The sequence below is a fragment of the Microtus ochrogaster genome, chromosome 10 (genome assembly GCF_000317375.1).
Source record: "Microtus ochrogaster isolate Prairie Vole_2 chromosome 10, MicOch1.0, whole genome shotgun sequence".
In the NCBI taxonomy this organism is placed as follows: domain Eukaryota; kingdom Metazoa; phylum Chordata; class Mammalia; order Rodentia; family Cricetidae; genus Microtus; species Microtus ochrogaster.
Window position 1 is genome coordinate 49577078 of NC_022016.1, and position 18998 is coordinate 49596075.

At 46.0% G+C, this 18998-nt stretch overlaps 1 protein-coding gene across 1 annotated transcript in view; it reads left to right on the forward strand.

Annotated features, from left to right (window-relative positions):
- The window catches only part of Clic4 (chloride intracellular channel 4), a 59747-nt gene extending 40997 nt beyond the window's left edge, over nucleotides 1-18750 (forward strand). The window contains exons 3-6 of the mRNA XM_005353057.3: nucleotides 5290-5415; nucleotides 9798-9904; nucleotides 14510-14691; nucleotides 15559-18750. Of these exons, the coding sequence (XP_005353114.1) occupies nucleotides 5290-5415; nucleotides 9798-9904; nucleotides 14510-14691; nucleotides 15559-15723 (580 nt within the window). The 3' untranslated portion in view covers nucleotides 15724-18750. The remainder of the gene's footprint in view (nucleotides 1-5289; nucleotides 5416-9797; nucleotides 9905-14509; nucleotides 14692-15558) is intronic.
- Nucleotides 18751-18998: the final 248 nt, after the last annotated feature.

Consider the following 18998-nt stretch of genomic DNA (forward strand, 5'->3'; position numbering starts at 1 on the left):
TATCTATCTATCTATATCACAAACTGATGCTGAAGTAGACAGCAATGAGCTGATTATGACATGTAGCGAAGCTCAGTGAAATCCTGTAAGCGCTATAACTAGACAGACCTTAGGAAGGAGAAGCCAGTGACTGCTCCGCTGTGACTTTATTAGTCAGCCAGAAGATTGCAGATCCTTCATAGTAAGGAGCAACAAATTGAGCGAAATATTACACAACAATTAGAGGTGCCCTGCTATTAACCCCTGCGAGGCTGGGTGCCCCCCCCCTTGATTGTTTATATAATGTCAAGTACTCTCTTGCCATATATAATGGTATGCTTTGAAAATTGGCACCTTTGAAAGAGAACTCAAGAGACAGCCCCCCCCCCCTCGCCCCCGTCAGAGACAGGTGACGGGTGACCGAGAGCCAGCTCCCATGTGGGATAGCTGTGCTCTGCTCATTTTATACCAAGCCGCCAGCCTTCCCGTTTCTGTAAGTAGGATGAGTTAGTTAGATTTCAGTTGAAATCAAGCACTTAAGTTACTTACAATATTAGCCTCAACTGGGTTCCCTTTTTCCTTCCTTTCTCTCCTGTTCTTTTTCTTGTTTCGGTGTTTGCTTTTTGTTTGTTCTTGGTTTTCATCTAGAAACAAAATGGGAAAGAATGGGCTGATGTATTTCATCAGAGACCCCTGGGTAAAGCAGAGCTCCAGTCAGATCCAGGCCTCAGCTCTGGAGGTCCACACAGCTCAGGCAGAATTTCATGGTGTGAACCCCGGGCCCTGGCTTTTGCCACCTGGGGAAGTTGAATGATCTTAAGTGAACTGCAGGATATGGGTTGAGGGCCTTTTAGGAAATAAACCAGATGTCCTAGAGTGCTCAGCCGGTACCTTGTGACTTGTCTCCAGCCACAGCTCCTGTCTGGAAGACATCTGGGAAAGGGGCTGTCGTGGGTCAAGCGGAGCACTAGGGGAGGGCCCGCAGTCCCAGATGGCTCTGTGTGGAAGAGTCTCCTCCCTGCCTGGCACTCCTGTTTTATCTCTGCTGCTTGCCACTGAGAGATGCTGAGGTTGCTTCCTAGATAGAAGGGCCTTTATGTCAACAACTAATCCTTGAAAGCAGTTTTACAGCCTTTGTTGTCTTCAAAGTCTGTATAGCTTTCAAGTAGAAATAAGATAGACTAGTTAACCAGTCATTAATATTGATGAAAATTGGTAATTATAAGTATGCCTGGCTTCATGCCCCATTGTCAAATCCTCTAAATTAGTCAGATTTTATTATTACAAATCATTTGATCCTGAAAAACCAATTCTGAACCCTTAACTCCATTAAAGTTAAAACTAACCTAACCTACCCCCTTACAGAAAGCTTTGTTAACGGGACCCTGGAAGCCCTAATGACTTCATTTGCATACCTTTGCTTAGCTGCTGTTTGCTTGGTCACTGGTAGTGTAGGTGACTGTAGAGCCAGCAGTCAGAGCCTCTATCCAGTCCTTTCATTCTGGCTTCATTTGTTTTGCGCCTTCTCTAAGAAAAGTTGCCACACCCAGTAGTGGAAGCAGGAACTAATTACGTGGTCCCCTCCACGGGCTGTTTTTAAAACACTGAGCCTTTTTTTTTTCCTTTTATCCAACTCCAACCTGTTCAAAAAATAACATTCATAAAAGTACAGACTTTATGTTTTCACCTTTATGCTTTTACTATGCCCCCCAGTGCTGGGATTAAAAACATCAGCACAAGCTAATCTTTTTATCTTTGGTTGGAGTATAGCCAAAGAAAGAGGCACTTTTTTCCTAACCTAAATTAAAAGATGGAACCAGAGAGCAGGCGTGAATGAGTGGGGCCTGGGGAAATGGCTGTAGCAGGATTAATTGTACTGTGTAGAGTCCATTCTTTTGCAAATCCTTTTTAATGTCAAAGTAATTCTCCTTTGTGATATACTTAAAGATTTTTTTTTTAAATTCAAATTCTTTGCATTTGTGGTCAGGAAGGAAGGAAAAGAGCAGGCAGGCTGGCTAATTTAAAAATAAGATAAATAGCTCTGTGGGTTGTGATGGTGTGGGAAGCTCTCTGAAGGGACATGTTGTTAGCTTCTTTTTTAATTATGAAAATTTCAAACATATCAGGATAGAATTAGCCAGGAATGGTAGGTAGCCCGCACCCATAATCCCAGTACTCTGGAGGCCAAGACAAGAGCATCAGAAGTTCAGTGCCAGCTTGGATGTGGGTTCAAGTGAATTTGAACACAGTAAATCTTTTTCTGAAATATTTCCAAGTAATTCCTGGCCATTTCTGTTCTAGTTCTCTCAGTGTATGTCTCCAGGTGCTGTGGGTGTTTGCTTTCTGTCTGTGTGTCATCTGTGGTTCATGCTGGCCTGGAACTCTGTGCAGCCCAGCCTGCTCTGGAGTGAAGGGATTCTGCCTCAGCCTCCTGAGTGTGCTGGGCTACACATGTCTGGTTGCCACACTGGGCTATGAGGAGGTACGTGTGTCTGTCAGTGTGTGAATATGTGCACATGAGTGCTGTGCCCTAGGAAGCCGGAGACATCAGATCCTTTGAGCTGGAGTTACAGTGGCTGTGAGCCACCCTGTGTGGGTGCTGGGAACTGAACTCCGGGTCCTCTAGAAGAGCAACGCACACTCTTAACCTCTGAACCATCTCTCTAGCTTAGATGAATTTTTAAGCGTGGGCTGCAAAACAAAAGGGTCCTAGACCTCACTTTGTTTATTGACCTCCTCTGCCACCCTCCCAAAGACAGGGCCTCTATATTGGTCTCTGTAGGGTCCTAGTTGGCCTGGAATTCACAGAAATCCACCTACCTCTGCCTCCTGAGAGCTGGGATTAAAGGCGAGCCCCACTGTGCCCAGTTTAGGCCTAGCTTTGGGAAATACATGTCCCAGAGGCGAGATTAGATTCAGAGTGAATGTCATGATGTTTTATGATTTCTTTGTCTTGTCACTGACCAAATAATATACCAATCACACACTGATGCTAATATTCCCTGGAGGGCGGGGTAAGCTTTATTTAGTCAAGTAAAAGCAACATTCCTTGCTGTTGGGGTTATAATTATAAAGTTAGCCATCTTTATCAGTGTTTTACAATACTGATACCTAGTAGGAAAATGTCTTCCTTGTTGCACATTGGATTTCTTTAGTAATTGTAGATTTGGCCATGTGCTCACTGACTTCTCTCCTAACTCTTTATTGTCTTTGAGATAGTCTTGCTTTTAGAGATTCTACTGTCTTCATTCTTTGAGTGATACCCAGTCTGGCCAGGGTTGATCCTCTTGCCTTAGCTTCCTGAATTCTCAGATTATAGGTGTGCCACCACTCCCAGGTTGCCTCTTGCCAATTCTATGATTTTATTTTCATTTTATGCATGTGGGCGTTTTGCCTCTGTGTATGTCTGTGCAGTGCCTATGTTAGGAGTCAGGCATTATGCAGACCCCTGTTACCTGGTGGGATGCACTCAGGCAGTGGGCAGTGCAGCCTAGCAAGCCCAGGGTATGCAGGTGCAAAAGGTCCCTTAAAGAGACAAGCTCTGCCCATTGCCACTCTCTTCCTGTTGTTCTGAAGAGGCAGAGGCAAGCAGGTGTTGGGTGCTCTCTCTCTGTCTCTGTCTCTCTCTCTCCTTTACCCTTCTCTCAATAAACTCTGCTCTCAAGCTCTGTCTGCATGGTGTATGATGCCTCTGGCTTTCACCTACCATGTCCCTTTCCCTCTGGAATCATTACAGCCTGTGGAGGGACATTGGATCCCCTTGGACTTGAGTCACAGTTAATTCTTGGCTACCATGTAGGTACTGGTTCTCTAGAAGAGTAGCCAGCCAGTACGCTTAACGGCTGAGCCATTTCTCCAGTCTCTTCTCCCTCCTACTTTATTTATTTATTTATTTTGAGACAGAGTCTATCTCCTTTTGGAGACAAGGTCTATACCCTTGGCTGTCTTTCAGCTAACTATGTAGACTAGGCTGGCCTCAAACTCACCAAGATCTGCTGAGACTAAAGGGTATGCTACCATTCCTGGCTTTACTTAATCTTTTGATGGCTTAAAATTAATTTGAAAAAGTTCTTGTATTTTTAACATGCTGAATATTTATCTACTTTGTGCTATTTCCTTTTTTAAAAATGATTTATTTATTATGTAGAGTGTTCTGCCCACACGCATGCTTGCAGACCAGAAGAGGGCATCGGATCTCATTTCAGATGGTCGTGAGCCACCATGTGGTTGCCGGGACCCTTGGGACCCAGGACCCTTGGAAGAGCAGCCAGCACTCTTGACCTCTGAGCCTTCTCTCCAGCTCCTATTTTGTACTATTTTCTACCTTGCTCATACCATCTTTTACATATTGGGAGACTAGATACCCTCCCAGTCATCTTTCTCTGTGTTAGTCTGACTCGTGTAGAGATAGTACAGGGATCAGGATTTCTTCTTAAAGCTCAGGACTGCGGGAGCTTGTTCTTTGTTTTATGCCCACCCCCACCCCCAAACAAAGCAAAACAAAATTGGGAAAGGCTGCGGGCCTGAAGAAGTTTGACTCCTCTCTCCTGGTCAGAGGTAGGAAGTGTTAGGGTTGAAGCCGCAGACTGACTTAAGTCTTTGCCCCTCATTTTACCACCACCTTTAAGCTGCCTAGCTGAATTTGTTTTGTTTTTGTTTTGTTTTTTTCGAGACAGGGTTTCTCTGAGGCTTTGGAGCCTGTCCTGGAACTAGCTCTGTAGACCAGGCTGGTCTCGAACTCACAGAGATCCGCCTGCCTCTGCCTCCCGAGTGCTGGGATTAAAGGCGTGCGCCACCACCGCCCGGCCCTAGCTGAATTTGGAATGAGAATGAAGGAATTTGGTTTTTTTTTTTTTCTATCTTTTTAAAATGTATTTACTCCTTTTAAGCCATGTGTTTGTGTGCCTGTACGTGCCTGTGCATGTGAGTGCTGGTCCCGATGGAGGCTCGAAGAGGGTATCAGATCTGGATCTGGAGTTACAGGTGGTCGTGAGTTGTCCTGTGTGGGTGCTGGGAGCTAAACGTCGGTCCTCTGTAAGAGCAAACATATTCTTAACCGTGAGCCTTCTTTCCAGGCCCAGGGATGAAGGATTTGTCTTTTGGTTGATAAATCAGTGACTCTTACTGCTCTTACCATACATGATGTGCTGTGTGTGGGGTCGGTGCTTATCAGAGCGCTGTACACTCTTACACTAGGTGAGCAAACACTGGGGCTTGCTCTTCCAGACGCTTAAGAGTTAGAACCGCCCAGAACTTGCTCTGTCTTTAGGTGGAAAGTGATCTCATCTTGACCACTGTTTTGCTTAACAGGAAGCCTGCAGATCTGCAGAACTTGGCTCCCGGGACCCACCCACCGTTTATAACCTTCAACAGCGAGGTCAAAACGGATGTAAATAAGATTGAGGAATTTCTTGAAGAAGTCTTGTGCCCCCCCAAGTGAGTATGAGAATTGTGGACACAGTGCCACACTTTGAATTAAGCTTTGTTTCCAGGCACTCTTCCGATGGCTTTAGATTCCTGCAGCGTTGACAACCAGGACTCGGGCATTGTAGTGGAAATTTAAGCTGCAGACAGAAGGTTTTGTATCCTTCTATTTTTAAAGTGTTATTGGTTTTCTTTTAGGCTTTACTGGCTTAATTAACCTCAAAATATGTTTCTTTTCTTTTTGTAAAGATGTATTTATTTGTATATTTTATGTATTTGAGTGTTTTGTCTACATATGAGAAGATGACACTGGATTCCATTATAAACAGTTGTGGACCACCATGTGAGTGCTGGGAATTGAACTCAGGACTTCTGGAAGAGCAGCCAGTGCTCTTAACCACTAAGCCATCTCTTCAGCTCAGAAACTGTGTTTCTTTTTTCCTGACCCATCATTTCTTGCCAGTTGCTTTTGCCTTTACTCTTCATGTCCAGATAATTTTCCCAGCGATAGGGATTACTGGGTCAGATGGTTCCCGTCCATCTCCCCACCAATTCATCTCCGTCCATCATCCACTCATCCATCCACTCATCAGTTCTTCAATCAGTCCGTCTTCTTTGTAGCTATTAAGACAGCAGAACAGCGTGGATCAGCAGGAACGGAAGCTTAGCTCCTGTTCTTAAAAAAGCACAGCAGTAGCCAGGCGTCGTGGTGCACATCTTCAGTTTCAGTGCTTGGAAGGCAGAGGCAGGCAGGTCTCTCTGAGTTCAATACCAACCTGGTCTAAAGTGTGTTCCAGGCCAGTCAGGGCCACAGAGGGAGACCCTGTCTCACAAAACCAACTGCATACAATGAAATACAGGTGGTGATACAGGAATGGGTGGAGGGAAGGTTTGTATGGAGAAGAGATGACTCTTACCTAAGCTTTACTTACTTTTAAGCCCGTGTGCAGCAGTTGAACAGAGGAGTGATGAGCATTTTGGGGCAAGAGACTGTTGGCTGAAAGGTGTTTCTTTTGAGGACAGTAGAAAGGAAAGATGTGGGAAGCCATCCTTCTGTCTGTGATTAGCCCCATGTGTGTTGTGAGGAGAACTGCCCCTGGGTTGCCAATTTTGTGCTAAACCTAAAACTACATTCTCTTGGTCCTGCTCTAAAATACTAAAAGTTGGCTAGCTCTTCTCTGCCCTTGCTTCTTTTATCTCTCTCTCCAGTAGTCCCGGTGGCCTCTCATTTCCTGAGCAGTTTCTACAAACACTGAAAACGGATCCTAACCCCTCTCTCAGCCCATGCATCTAGTTTGGATGTCCACAAACCACAGCCAAGGCCCCCCACAGCGGATAGGGAGGGCCCTCTGGACACTCAGCTAGGAACAGACGTCTGACTTTCTGGAAATGTCTCTGGATTGCTGCATCATAGACGCCTCTAGATCTCTCTGTTCTTAAGTCTGTCAGCTCTGAGGAAGGTACCAAATTGGCAGCTTGTTCTCAGACCGCTGATTGAAAGCGATCGTCTCATGTAGATCATTGTGGTGACCTTAGATTCTAAGTGGAGAGGCATTTGGAAGATATATCCAGTCTCGACGAAGGAAATTCTTTTGTTGTAAACCATTTCTGAATTGCTCATTCTGTGCATTTTTCAAGAATATTTTAAGTTTTTTTTTAAAGATTTATTTACTTATTATTATAGTGTTCTACCTGCACACCAGAAGAGGGCGCCAGATCTCATTACAGATGGTTGTGAGCCACCATGTGGGTGCTGGGAATCGAACTCAGGACTCTGGAAGAGCAGCTGGGCCACCTCTGCAGTGCCAGCTTGTTCTTTCATCTCTGTTTTATTTGCGCAGGTGCAAAGCTGCTGTAACTGGAGATGGATTTTCTTTCGATCCAAACTCAAAAGTCTTTCCATTCTAGTGTTTGTAGTGTGCTAAGTTCTTTCTAGAGTAGTTTCTTTTTCTTTATTTATAGATAACCTGAAGAGTTTCTGAGTAATGTTTTATATAGATAGCCTTTTTTTTTTCCATCCTTCTTCCTCCTTTTAAAAAAAAATAAGGTCTGATGTAGCCTAGGCTGGTCTCAAACTCACTTGTGGAGCTGCTGTTCACTCCAGACCTAAGGAGGGCTCTTCCTGCTGTTTGTACGCTGCCCTGTGTAGGGGAGGGGGCTGGGCAGCAGAACTGCCCTAGCGGGTAGACCAGCCCGCCCTAAAGCAGCAGTTGGAACTGTGAGCACTAAGATGCCACCCCTGCAGGGCAGGTGCAAGCGCGCTGGCATTTCCTGAGATGCGGCCACTAGTGCAAAGCTGAACACGGAGAGCCTTTCTGTGAGACTCTGCGGGCTCTGACGGCTTTCTCCTGTCCCCCGGGGAAAGAGTTATTGGTATTAGTTATTAATTTAGTCATCGTTAGGGTTTAGATTTTATTTTTATGTTAATTAAGGAACTACTTATCCAAAAAGCTTTGAAATTTGAGGTTTTAAAAGTTATGTTTAGTGTGTATGTGTGTGTTCCTGAGTGTTCTGTGTACACCTGTGTGTGCAGGAGCCCGTGGAAGTCTTCAGAAGGTGCTGGGTCCCCTGAAACTAAGTTACAGGTAGTTGTGACCCTCCACATGGATAAAGGAACTGAATCTGTGTCCTCTTTTGCAAGGGCAGCAAATGCTCTGGGTCACTGATCATTTCTGGTTTACTGAACTGTGCTTTGCTGCTAGAGATGGGCGATTAGGGCCAAAGATGACCGATGTCAGTGTGTAACTCCAGAGGCATGCTGTATATAAGATAGGCCACTTTATTTTGTTTTGTGGCTTCAAATTCACTATCCTCCTGCCTCAGCTTCACCAGAGTGGGGATCACAGGTGTGCACGGGAATAATTTTGCACACTGGGCTAAAGGAAGACATGGGTGCGCTGAAGAGGCGCTGTGCTCTCTGCACTGGCTCTGCTGGGATGCTTGGCGTGGTCTTCACTGTGAGAGCTGTTGATGACTTTGGCACCGCAAGCTGGTTGTCTTCAGAGCCAAGAAATCCAAGCCTGTTGGCCTTGGGATTAGCTGTCTCCACTCAGGTGGTGGGGAGAGACCTCTGTAGTGGGGAAGAACATTGGTGCACACGTCTGATTCAGATAAACTCATTAGATTTGTTCACTAAAACGCTTGGTGTAATTAATGTTTATGGGAGAAGGTCCTAGGGTTAAAAATTGAGAAATTTGGAGACTGGGTAGACTTATTTAAAAGAAAACCAGCTGAATTTTTAGAGGATAGACCTTTACTGAATCCACAAAAGCAAGCAGAAGAAATGTAAATAAACCAGGCTGATTTCAGCACTCAGGCCAGCCTGGAATGTATATATGTATGTGTGTATGTATGTATGTATATGAAGACCAGACAGCGTCCTCTAGAACAAGTTAAAATAAGGAGTTTAGTTGTGGGATTTTACCTGATTCTCTAGGGCCCTCCAGCTGAAGAATATTCTCTGAGGCAGGGCTCAGGGCCTCTCTGAGAGGAAGCAAGCCCTGCTGAAGGGAGGAGGTGCCCAGCCTTTCCCCACCGACTTCCCATTCTAAGGAAGAAGCACTGAATGTGTATGGTTAAAATGTAAACACGTGTGCACGCCTGTTTACAACTGGTGTCGTGACTTTCTTAAGGATGAATACTTGGTCACGGCACAAAAGAGGGTTTGGTACGGTCCCGGCGTCCTGTTTATTTACTGTGCAGCCCCACAGTCCTAAATATACCACAGCGCATTTAGCACGGGGAGTGGAGAGAGAAGCCGGGTGCTGTTTGGAAGTGAATGGTCCACTCACTGTTTTGTCCTCAGCCGGCTGTGGATGATCAAGATGCTTGACCAGCCTGGGCTCCTCCTGCTGTCTGGTTCCCTCATGCTGCCGCACAGGGCCAGGCCAGTGCCCGGCATACTAAACACCCAGCTGTGGGAGCTGTGTCTCCCGGCCACTGAGCATTGGAGTGTGCCTTGCTTTATTTCTTTGTGCTTCTTTTAAAGCTGTGTTCTGATAGCGTCTTGGCACTAATGGGTGCCACACTGGATGTGAAGATGGAGTTGAGTACATTCCCTTTATTTACCATGAAAGCTCCCTGGGGTGGCCTGCATGAGAAGTCTCTTCTAGGGCACATGTGTTCTCCTGGTCCAGGCCCCTTAACGCGCCATTTCCTTAGCATTCTTATCATTAAGTGGAGGTGGGGAGGGGATGCCCTTTGATTGCCAAGAATATTAATATGTGAACAAAAACACCGTGCACAGCTTTGTTTCCTAACATTCAAAAACAACCATAGAAACAGTAAGTGTTGAAAGATGGCTGGTGTCACCTGCTCAGTGGCTTGGTGACGGATCAGACTTCGGGTAATTCTTCTGGAAGGATCTGTAACCCAGTGTCACCTTTTCTGTGTAGGTACTTAAAGCTGTCACCAAAACACCCAGAGTCAAACACTGCTGGAATGGATATCTTTGCCAAATTCTCTGCTTACATCAAGAACTCGAGGCCAGAGGCTAACGAAGGTAAAAAAGTTTTAAATTGGGTGTCACAGCAGGAAGCTGAGTGTAGCCAAACCCCAAAGACAGTGTGAGCTGTTAGGAAGCCAGGGAGCGTGAGGAGCGTGCGGAGGAGTTGCTGCTCTTCTAGGACCAGCTCCAGTGCCTGGAGTCTGGTAGCCACGATGGGGGGGGGGGGACACTGAGCGCACAGACCCTGAGGAGTTACCCTCCAGGGAACTGAGGGCACAGGCAGAGCAGTGGGCAGAGTGGCTGTGGTAATGAAATAGATTTAGATTTGACTGACTGCTTACTGAATCCCGTGTTTATTGTGGGTAGGGGCAGCCTGTGGTCCTGTGCTTTGTTGTGTACATGTGTGCTAATGAATTCCTATTCCTGAGCAGTTTTGGGAGTGGCCTTTAGAAGGTGGTTAAGACTCCTCAGCCCGCACATCTCTGTGCATCATACAACTAGAGATTTTGTTTCAGAGCGTTATTATGGCGAGGGATAGTTTAGTAGTATAGATACAATTTGTTTGTTTTAATTAAAAGATAGGGAGTATGAAACCAGCCTGGGCTACCTAAAATTGTCAGAAAACCAAAGCAAAAAAAAAAAAAAAAAAAAAAACCCAAACCCCCCAAATTTAGGGCTGTAACAATACAGACAAAAATCTGCCCTCTAGAAATATGTTGAGTCTGTTCTGGTTGTAGGCAGCGTGGTAGCTTGGGCTGGGGTCAAGGCTCTCGCAGCCTATGGGATGGAGTAGGGGTGGGGATGGTGAACAGGGCTGTTAATAACAGCCAACACCTAAGGGTGAAGTACTTGCTGATTTCCCTGTCATTTCCGCTCCCAGCTATTCCGGCTCCTTTCTGCTATGCGGTTTAAGATGGCAGCATTTCATAATTCAGTGTGGGATTTGCCTGTCTTTACTCTTGGTGTCTGGGGTGCAGTGACTGAAAATCTTATCCCTAAGCAGCCAGTTAAGCTGGAGTCCCTTCTTCCCAGAGTGTCGTTAGCTCCCTGCGCATGCAGGCTGCTGTGCCCCTAGAGCTGGCTTTTGTCCCAGGCCTGCTAGCTGGCCAGCCCCCTGTGCTTTTCCCAGTTGTGATGTTTTTATTCTGTGTGCAGTTTTTGAGGGCTGGAGAATTGGTTGGATTTCTTTTACTGCGTAATGGGGAGGACAGGAGAATAAAATGAGTTTTCCTTTGCCTTGGGTGATGGGGTGGGGAAAGAGAAAGTGACTCACTTAACTATAAGTTTGTATTCTATTTTTTATCTGTCAACTTGTTAGTGCCTTAAGTGGCCACCTACGCTGCTGTCTTTAGAGCGCTGCAAGCAGTAAGCAAAGGACTCAGCAAGCACTTAATGCCGGAGGCTTTGTGTATAGCCGATGCCTATTGGTAAACGGGGATTTGAGTTGTGTATAGCCGATGCCTATTGGTAAATGGGGATTTGAGTTGCCGACCTGCTTTGCTACATTTCTCCACAGGGACCTGTCATTGCCCTGAGGCTTTAGGAAACACTTCCAAATCAAATTTGAGTTGAATGCTTGTGTGTGTGTGTGTGTGTGTGTGTGTGTGTGTGTGTGTGTGTGTTGCTCTTCTCTGTCTCCCAACTCTCACAAGGCAGTTCACAGAGGTGTGCTGTCGCTTCTCATTGATGAGTCTCTGCTTTATCAGCCTAGTAAATATTTGGAAAATCCAATGTATGTGAAGAGTTTAAAGACCCCTAGGACCTAATTTAGATGTCTAGGGAAAGTGGGCAAGGGCCAGCGCTTAGATTGCTATATTTATTTTAACAGCAGAAATGTTTATGTCACATCTAACACTTCTGCCTTGAATCTGTCCATTCAGATCATGTCATTGGAAAAGCCGAGGTGATACAGGGATAATTTTTTGTAATACGGCATTTATTCTTTGAGACTACCCTGCACGCACACGATGTATTTTGATCCGTCCACTCTTCTTCCACTAACGCCACCCAGATTCAGTACCATCTCCCCGCTCTTTCAACTTCATTTAAGAAACTTCTTGTTTTTGTTTTTAAATAACCCACTGATACAAAATCTGTACTGTTCATCTATCTATTCCTGGGTGTGGGGCATCCACTGGAGTCTGGGTGACCTACCAGGACCACAGCTTTAAAGAAAGCTCACCCTCCCTCCCCCAGAAGCCATCAACCGTCAGCAGTTCCTCAGCTAGGACTGGGGCTCAGGAAGCCCCCCATTCCCATGCTTGAATGCTGACTGGTTTGTCCTGCAATTTCTTGAGTACAGGGCTTCTGTCCTATCCAGAAGACCCTTCCTCCAATCCCCTCTGACTCACAGCTGGATGGTAAATTCAATATAATTTCAGTGATAGATCCTAGGTGACTGGGAAGTCATTTTATGTAAAACTGTGTTGTGCGTGCTCACATTACTATATATTAGAAAGCTTCCTGTCACTCGGAAGCAGAGGCAGGAGACCATGAATTGCACTACCTTCACCCCAGCGGAGGTCCAGTCCAAATAAGTCTGCCTCAGGCTTGAGAAATGCACGGTAGGATTGTAGCTGCGGGTTCCCAGTTGTTGGACCTTGTAGATGGCCTCAAGGGGTTTTGGCTAGAGCTGTGCTGCCAGTGACTGTCCTTGAGCCAGATTTTTTTTGGGGGGGGGGAGAAAAAGGCATGTTGAAATGTATTAGAATCAACCTGTACAAAAAAAAAAATTTAGGGCTGGAGAGATGGCTCAAGTGGTTAAGAGCATTGCCTGCTCTTCCAAAGGTCCTGAGTTCAATTCCCAGCAACCACATGGTGGCTCACAGCCATCTGTAATGAGGTCTGGTGCCCTCTTCTGGCCTGCAGATATACACACAGACAGAATATTGTATACATAATAAATAAATAAATAAATAAATATTAAAAAAAAACAAAATTTTAAAATATAACCTGAAACTGTTCAAGTTCAGAAAGTCTAGTCAAGTTCTTTTCTCTGGTCAGGAGTATGTCATCAGAGGGTTCTGGATTGCTAGTCAAGGAGGGGCAGGAAGGAAGGAGAAAGAAGCAGCAATGGTCCTTCACCAGTCTGAGGAGCTTCGGCACCACCATTCCTACCCCAGGGACGGCCAGGAGGCATGAAAGATCTCGGGAGAGCAAATATTGGCAGACAATCCCAGTGGGCAGCTGTGCCTAGGTGCCAAATCAAAGCTGAGCAATCAGGGACAGCAGGAGGAGTGGCCAGCAGAGGACACCAAGCAGGAGAAACACCTCTGCCACCCTCCACTCATACTCAGATACCAGAGGTTAGTCAGCCCAGAGCTCCCAACTTGAGGAGAGATCCTTGAGCCAGATTCTTGAGCCTTTCCTCCTCCTCTGAGGTGGTGTCTCACTCTGTGGCCCAGCTCTCCTGAATGCAGATGACAGGCTTGTCCCACCATGTCCAGCAATTCTTTGCATTTTAATTTGCCACAGTCTCAAAATCTGTACCAGTTTGTATTTTCACTAACCTCAAAATGTTCATTTCCATGGACTTCTGACTCACACGTGTCTGCATTTTTAAATTTTGCTGTATTTCCATAGCCAAAATGGTTTTTATTTTCATAATTAATTTTAAGCAGGGTGTACTGCATTTACTGCATTGCACTTTCTTTTTTCTTGTTTTTTTTTTCAATAGCTTCTTAGAGATGGGAAAGTAACAGTCCTAACTTGCAGACAGAGCACTGGGTGACATGCTACTGCCTCCCAGTGGTTAGTCTTGGTTTTTCTTTATCCTCATGCCTGTGCTATAAGCTTTAGAACTTTGCTAGGTTCATTGGCTAACACTATTTTTGGAACATCCTATTGCCTGTTTGTATCTGTTTTCCATGGCCATCCTTTATGATTAATCATAAATTATTACTAATAATGATTAACATAAATTATTACTAATTTTCTTCTCTCCATTTTCACTGTTTTTGTTTTGTTTTTTGAGGCAGGGTTTCTCTGTGTAGTCCTGTCTGTCCTGGAACTTGCTCTGTAGACCAGGCTGGCCTCGAACTCACAGAGCTCTGCCTGCCTCTCTGCTTTCCCGGGTGCTCGCAAGTGGCTCAGTCCAATTCTCTGAGGCATGATAGTCCTCTTGGCTCTCTTGGCTCTGGAGGAGACTGCCAGCTCAGTACTGTAGCTGTGACTTTCCATTCTGAGCGAGTGCCTTGGGCAAGGCAGTCCTGTTCTTATCACCTCTTGTGTGACAAGGCTGGGTGAGATCCCAGGATCCCAGGCTTCCTGTTTACGTTGTCTGCTCAGGCATTGGTGCCTCTTGGCACATTTCTTCATGGTGAATCCCGAGGTCTCCAGTGAGCAGGATCATGCCCAGCTTCTCAGCAGGAATTTCTCCTAGCCGTGAATCAGTAAACTTGCTTTTCCCATCTGCCTTTGCAGTTTTAATGTCAACAGGGTTGGGCTGTAGCACGTTTGTATGTTGGGGCGGGGACAGGACAGTTTGCTGGTTGGCAGAATAGACAAGACTCTCATTTGTTTCCGCCCTTGCCGGAAGGATGTGTAGCCAGGCTCCAGAGGAGGAGCCTTCTGTCTTGCTCTCGAGCTGAGGGTCTGAGTCAACATCAGCCCCTGCCCAGGGCTGGGCTTCCTCTTTGACAGTGTTCACATCTGTTTCAGCACTGGAGAGGGGGCTCCTGAAGACACTGCAGAAACTGGATGAGTATCTGAACTCTCCCCTTCCCGATGAGATTGACGAGAACAGCATGGAGGACATCAAGTTCTCCACCAGGAGATTCCTGGATGGCGACGAGATGACATTAGCGGACTGCAACCTGCTGCCCAAGCTACACATCGTCAAGGTAGGCCTGCGGGAAGTGGGGTGCTGCCTGGAGCAGCGCCCCCTCATGGAAGCCTTCCCCCACCCGGCCAGAGAACACACAGTCAACGCGGCCTAGAGCCAGTTAGGTAGGAAATAGAGGGCGGAGGATCAGAGCGCCCCCTCAAGGCCAGACTGGGCTTTATGAGACCCTGTCTCAGGGAGAAGAAAGAATTTTTTTCTTGTGATTGAATAAAAAGTCAAAGATCTAATAGGTAACTCTGCACTGAACCAACACCGTCAAATCCTGTCTGATCATCATCACCCACCTGGCCTTTTTCATTCCAAACCTGAAATGCCAAGCACCCGAGTTATTAAATGAGCATTACTCGTGCAGTAGAGATCTAAGATAAGGAAAACAGTTTTAGAACCTGGCGTGCAATCCCAGCATTTGGGAGACGGAGGCACGAGAATCAAGAGTTCAAGGCCAGCGTAACTAACATGAGATTGTACCAAAAAACCCAGCCCAGTTAAACTAAAAAAGGAAGAAAAGAAAATAAACTTAAAATAGTATATGTTTAAAAACTAATAACCCAATGATTATACCCAGCCACCCCCCATGTGCAGGGCAGGCTGCCGTAGCCACTGCGCATTGCCAAGTGCACGGAGTAGCACGTGGTCCTAGTCCATGCGAGCTTAGCTGCTCTCTGTGTGTGCGTGTTCACCTGGGTAACCTTGGAGGCCAGAAGGAGGTGCCTTTCCCCTCTTGGTGGAGTTACAGGCAGTCGTGAGCTTCCCCTTCATGGAAGAGCTCCTGCCCCCAGAATGTGTGGACAAGAGGTTCACAGAATTACTAGTCTAGTGTGGCCACTTGGAAGGTGGATGTAACTCTTGATCTCTTGTATTTCAGGTGGTGGCCAAAAAATACCGCAACTTCGATATTCCCAAAGAAATGACGGGCATCTGGAGGTACCTGACAAATGCCTACAGCAGGGATGAGTTCACCAACACCTGTCCCAGCGACAAGGAGGTGGAAATCGCTTACAGTGATGTCGCCAAGAGACTTGCCAAGTAGACAGCACTTTTGAGAGAGATGCCTTCAGATTCCCCCCAAATACGCTTTCCTAACAGACTGCCCGCCTCCTCTAAAGTAGAAGTTATTTTGCATGAACATGCAGTTACTCAAGACTAGGATTAAAGCTAGACAAAGTGTAGTAGCCATCTCCAGTACACACTCCTAAGCAGTATTATTCTAAAGTCCTCTGCCCAGCCCACCTGCCCTGCCCGTCGGAGGTACTCCGCCACCAGCTCGTCACATGAGAGGCAGTTTGCCATCAGTCTGGAGCCCCGACCTTCATGTCCATTCACTGCGTGTAGGTGACAGAATTTGAGGTGCAATGTTCAACCATTAGAATAGTAGCCATGACAACAGTGGCCCCACGCTGGTGTATAATGCATGGTACAAAGAATATTTATGTATGGGGGAAGAGTTGTAGTACTGAATAGCAAATATGGAAGGATTGATTGCTACTGTGTTGGACACACTGTCTCAGTGTAGGCTGTGCTGGAGTGTGCTGTCTGGGAAGACCACCTTCCGCAGAGAGATTGCTGGTTTCTTGGCAGACACTTAATTTTACCTAAAATGTGTCATCTGTATAAATTGTAACATCTGATACTATGTAGAAACTGAGAGAGTGAGCGCTGGGAAGACATTCTCGATGATAAGATGGGTGGGTTCTGTCTTAGTTATCTGCTCTGTGGGTTCACCCAGGACCATGCTTACGTTTGCAGCAGTATTGCTGCCTCCATTGTTAACAGGTTTCTCTCTCTCTCCCTCTCCCTCCCCCCCCTCGGAAGTTCATGGGGTTCAGGGTGAGCTTATTGAAGTCAAGTACACTTAACTCCTAAAGCAGGGTCTCTGGGGAACGGGGTGAAGGATGCATCATCTGGCCCATCGTAAACAACCATGAAGCACAGGTCACATGCTCCTGTCCCCCCTCCATTTGCATTAGACCAAGTGTGAGGTCCTTCTTGGGATACATTGTGGTTGTCATAGTGTGGATTTCCCACAGCTGTGCCTAATGTCACTTGCCACGCCAAGGAATAGCACTCTGTTCTTTTCTTGCCCTTTGTTCTGAGATGAGATGTTTCTCTGAAGGCCTGGTTGGCCTGGGACTTGAGAGGTGAACGAATTGGCCTCAAAGTTGTGGCATCCTCCTGCATTTTCCTCCCAAATGCTGGGATTATGAGCCTGCACCATCACGTCTGGCTTGTTTTCTCATTTTTTAAACAAAGTCTAAGATGAAAGAGAATGAGTTTGGAAAAAGAGATTTGCTGTGTGGTTACTGTCCCCGTCCCATCCAAACAAAGTGGACTTTCTACATAGTACCCCAGAGCCTGGTTGTGACTCTGTTATATTTTTGGTGATTTTTTTTTTAATGTAACTTGTTGAAGAAGTGCTGTTTCTCGCAGGCTTTCCGTCCCACAGTGCACCGCTTTAAGGTGGCCTGCTTTCCCCTTTGGTGTGCAGACAGTAAATAAATAAAAGTCGGCTCTGTGGAAGTGTTCTGACTCATAAGCAGCCCCTTTTCAAACTTACCAGGAATTCTCTTAGCACGGGGACAAGCTTTAGCGTGCACCCCTGTGGCTCAGGGAGATGCCTTGGCCACAGCTTCACCCTTATTGCTGATCAGGGTGTGGCACCCATCACTGTGCAGACACTGGGTGGTGATGTCTGGTTCCGGAGAGGGTTGGGACGTCGGACAACATTATCTTTTCTCCTTTGAGAAATGGTCCTGCAGTGTCTCCATGGGCAGAAGTGTCCCAACTTTACAGAGTGACAGCTTGTCCTTGGGTGGGGTTGCATCTTTCATGAGGAAGATTCCAGAGAATGAATGCCTCTTCTTTCTGCAAGTGGACGGAGTGAGTGGGGGCTCCCACCAGAGGCTGTGGCTGATGTGCCCACCCTTGGGGGTTTCTTCTCCGTGGCTTCCTAATTTGCCTCCTGGTTGCTCTTGCTGTCTCTAGTTGTCCATCCAAGGAAGGGAAGCCTGCCTTGGTTTTGACAAAGGCAGAGTTGTTTTTCTCTGCAGAGCCAGTTTTAGATGAAGAAAATGAAACAAATTTGAGTTTGACAAATGGACAGAAGCTGTAAGGAGGAAGGGCCACAGCAAGCACCTACCGCTCCATCTGTGCGAAGATCGTGGCTAAAGCCTTGAGGTTTGAGATGCTGAAATGTAACCATTTTCATGCAGTCGGCGCGGTGTAGGGGCTGAATCCAGGAGCCATCTAGTCTCACGTCCACACCAGTGGCTCATCCCTCCTTTCCTCCGAGCCGGGATTCTGAGTGGAGTCTCCCTGCTCCTCAGTGGATCCTAAGGAACTGTTGTAATTATTATTATAACTTCCTTTGTTCTCTAGCTACGGATCTTGAGTACAATGCAAATAAGATTTTTTCGTAATATTAGCTTTCATAGCTGTAACATATTGAGCAGTTTGCATACCATTAAGAGACTGAGGGGTTTGGACACTTGGTGGGTGGGTCAGCACTAGGACTTAGGCTTTTGTACTTAACTGAGTTAGTCTTCTGGGACCTCACCAGAGGCACACATGGAGATAGGTTTTATGTCTTCATGCCTTTTTTTTTTTAAAAAAAAACAAACAAAAAACCCTATTTAGGAAACATCTACAAAGTAAAAGTGAGGGGAAGTAGAAAGTATTTTTTTAGTGAAGGTTTTGGTCTACACCTTATCAAGCTGTAAAGGACTCACCAGTTTCTTAGGCTGCAGTAATCGCCATTTGGTTCAGAGAGCAAGAGAGAGAGCAAGAGCATTTGTTAGTGAAACTCACAGTGGACTTCTAAAGGTTCATCTTTACAATTATCGGGGGGGGCAGCTAAAATTATTTTATTGTGGAAAAAATTTAAGTCCCAAACCATAATGCTGAACAGGATTGGAGTATTTTTTGTAGAGTTCCTGGGAGTAGGAATGAAAGCTCGTTTCAGAATGCTTGCCTCTTCTTTCTTCTCTCTGGAACATCAACACCAGTATATTGCTGGCAGCTATTGTATTAAAAAAAAAGTAAATAAATATATTTTCACTATCAAAGGATTCTCTCTTCTCCTTCATGGTGTAAAAGTGTTTGAGATCGCTTTTCTGATGATTTAGCACATTTACTAGGAAGGAAAATGAACTGCTTATCCACCCACAACTGGCGCAGCGAAAACCATTGCTTTTAGCAAAATAGGGAAAAGTTAAAAATACTTGGCTTTTATGTGAGCACACACATGTGTGCTCATGTATGTGGGGGTGCTGCAGAGAGCAGAAGAGGGTATTGGGTCCTCTGGAGTGG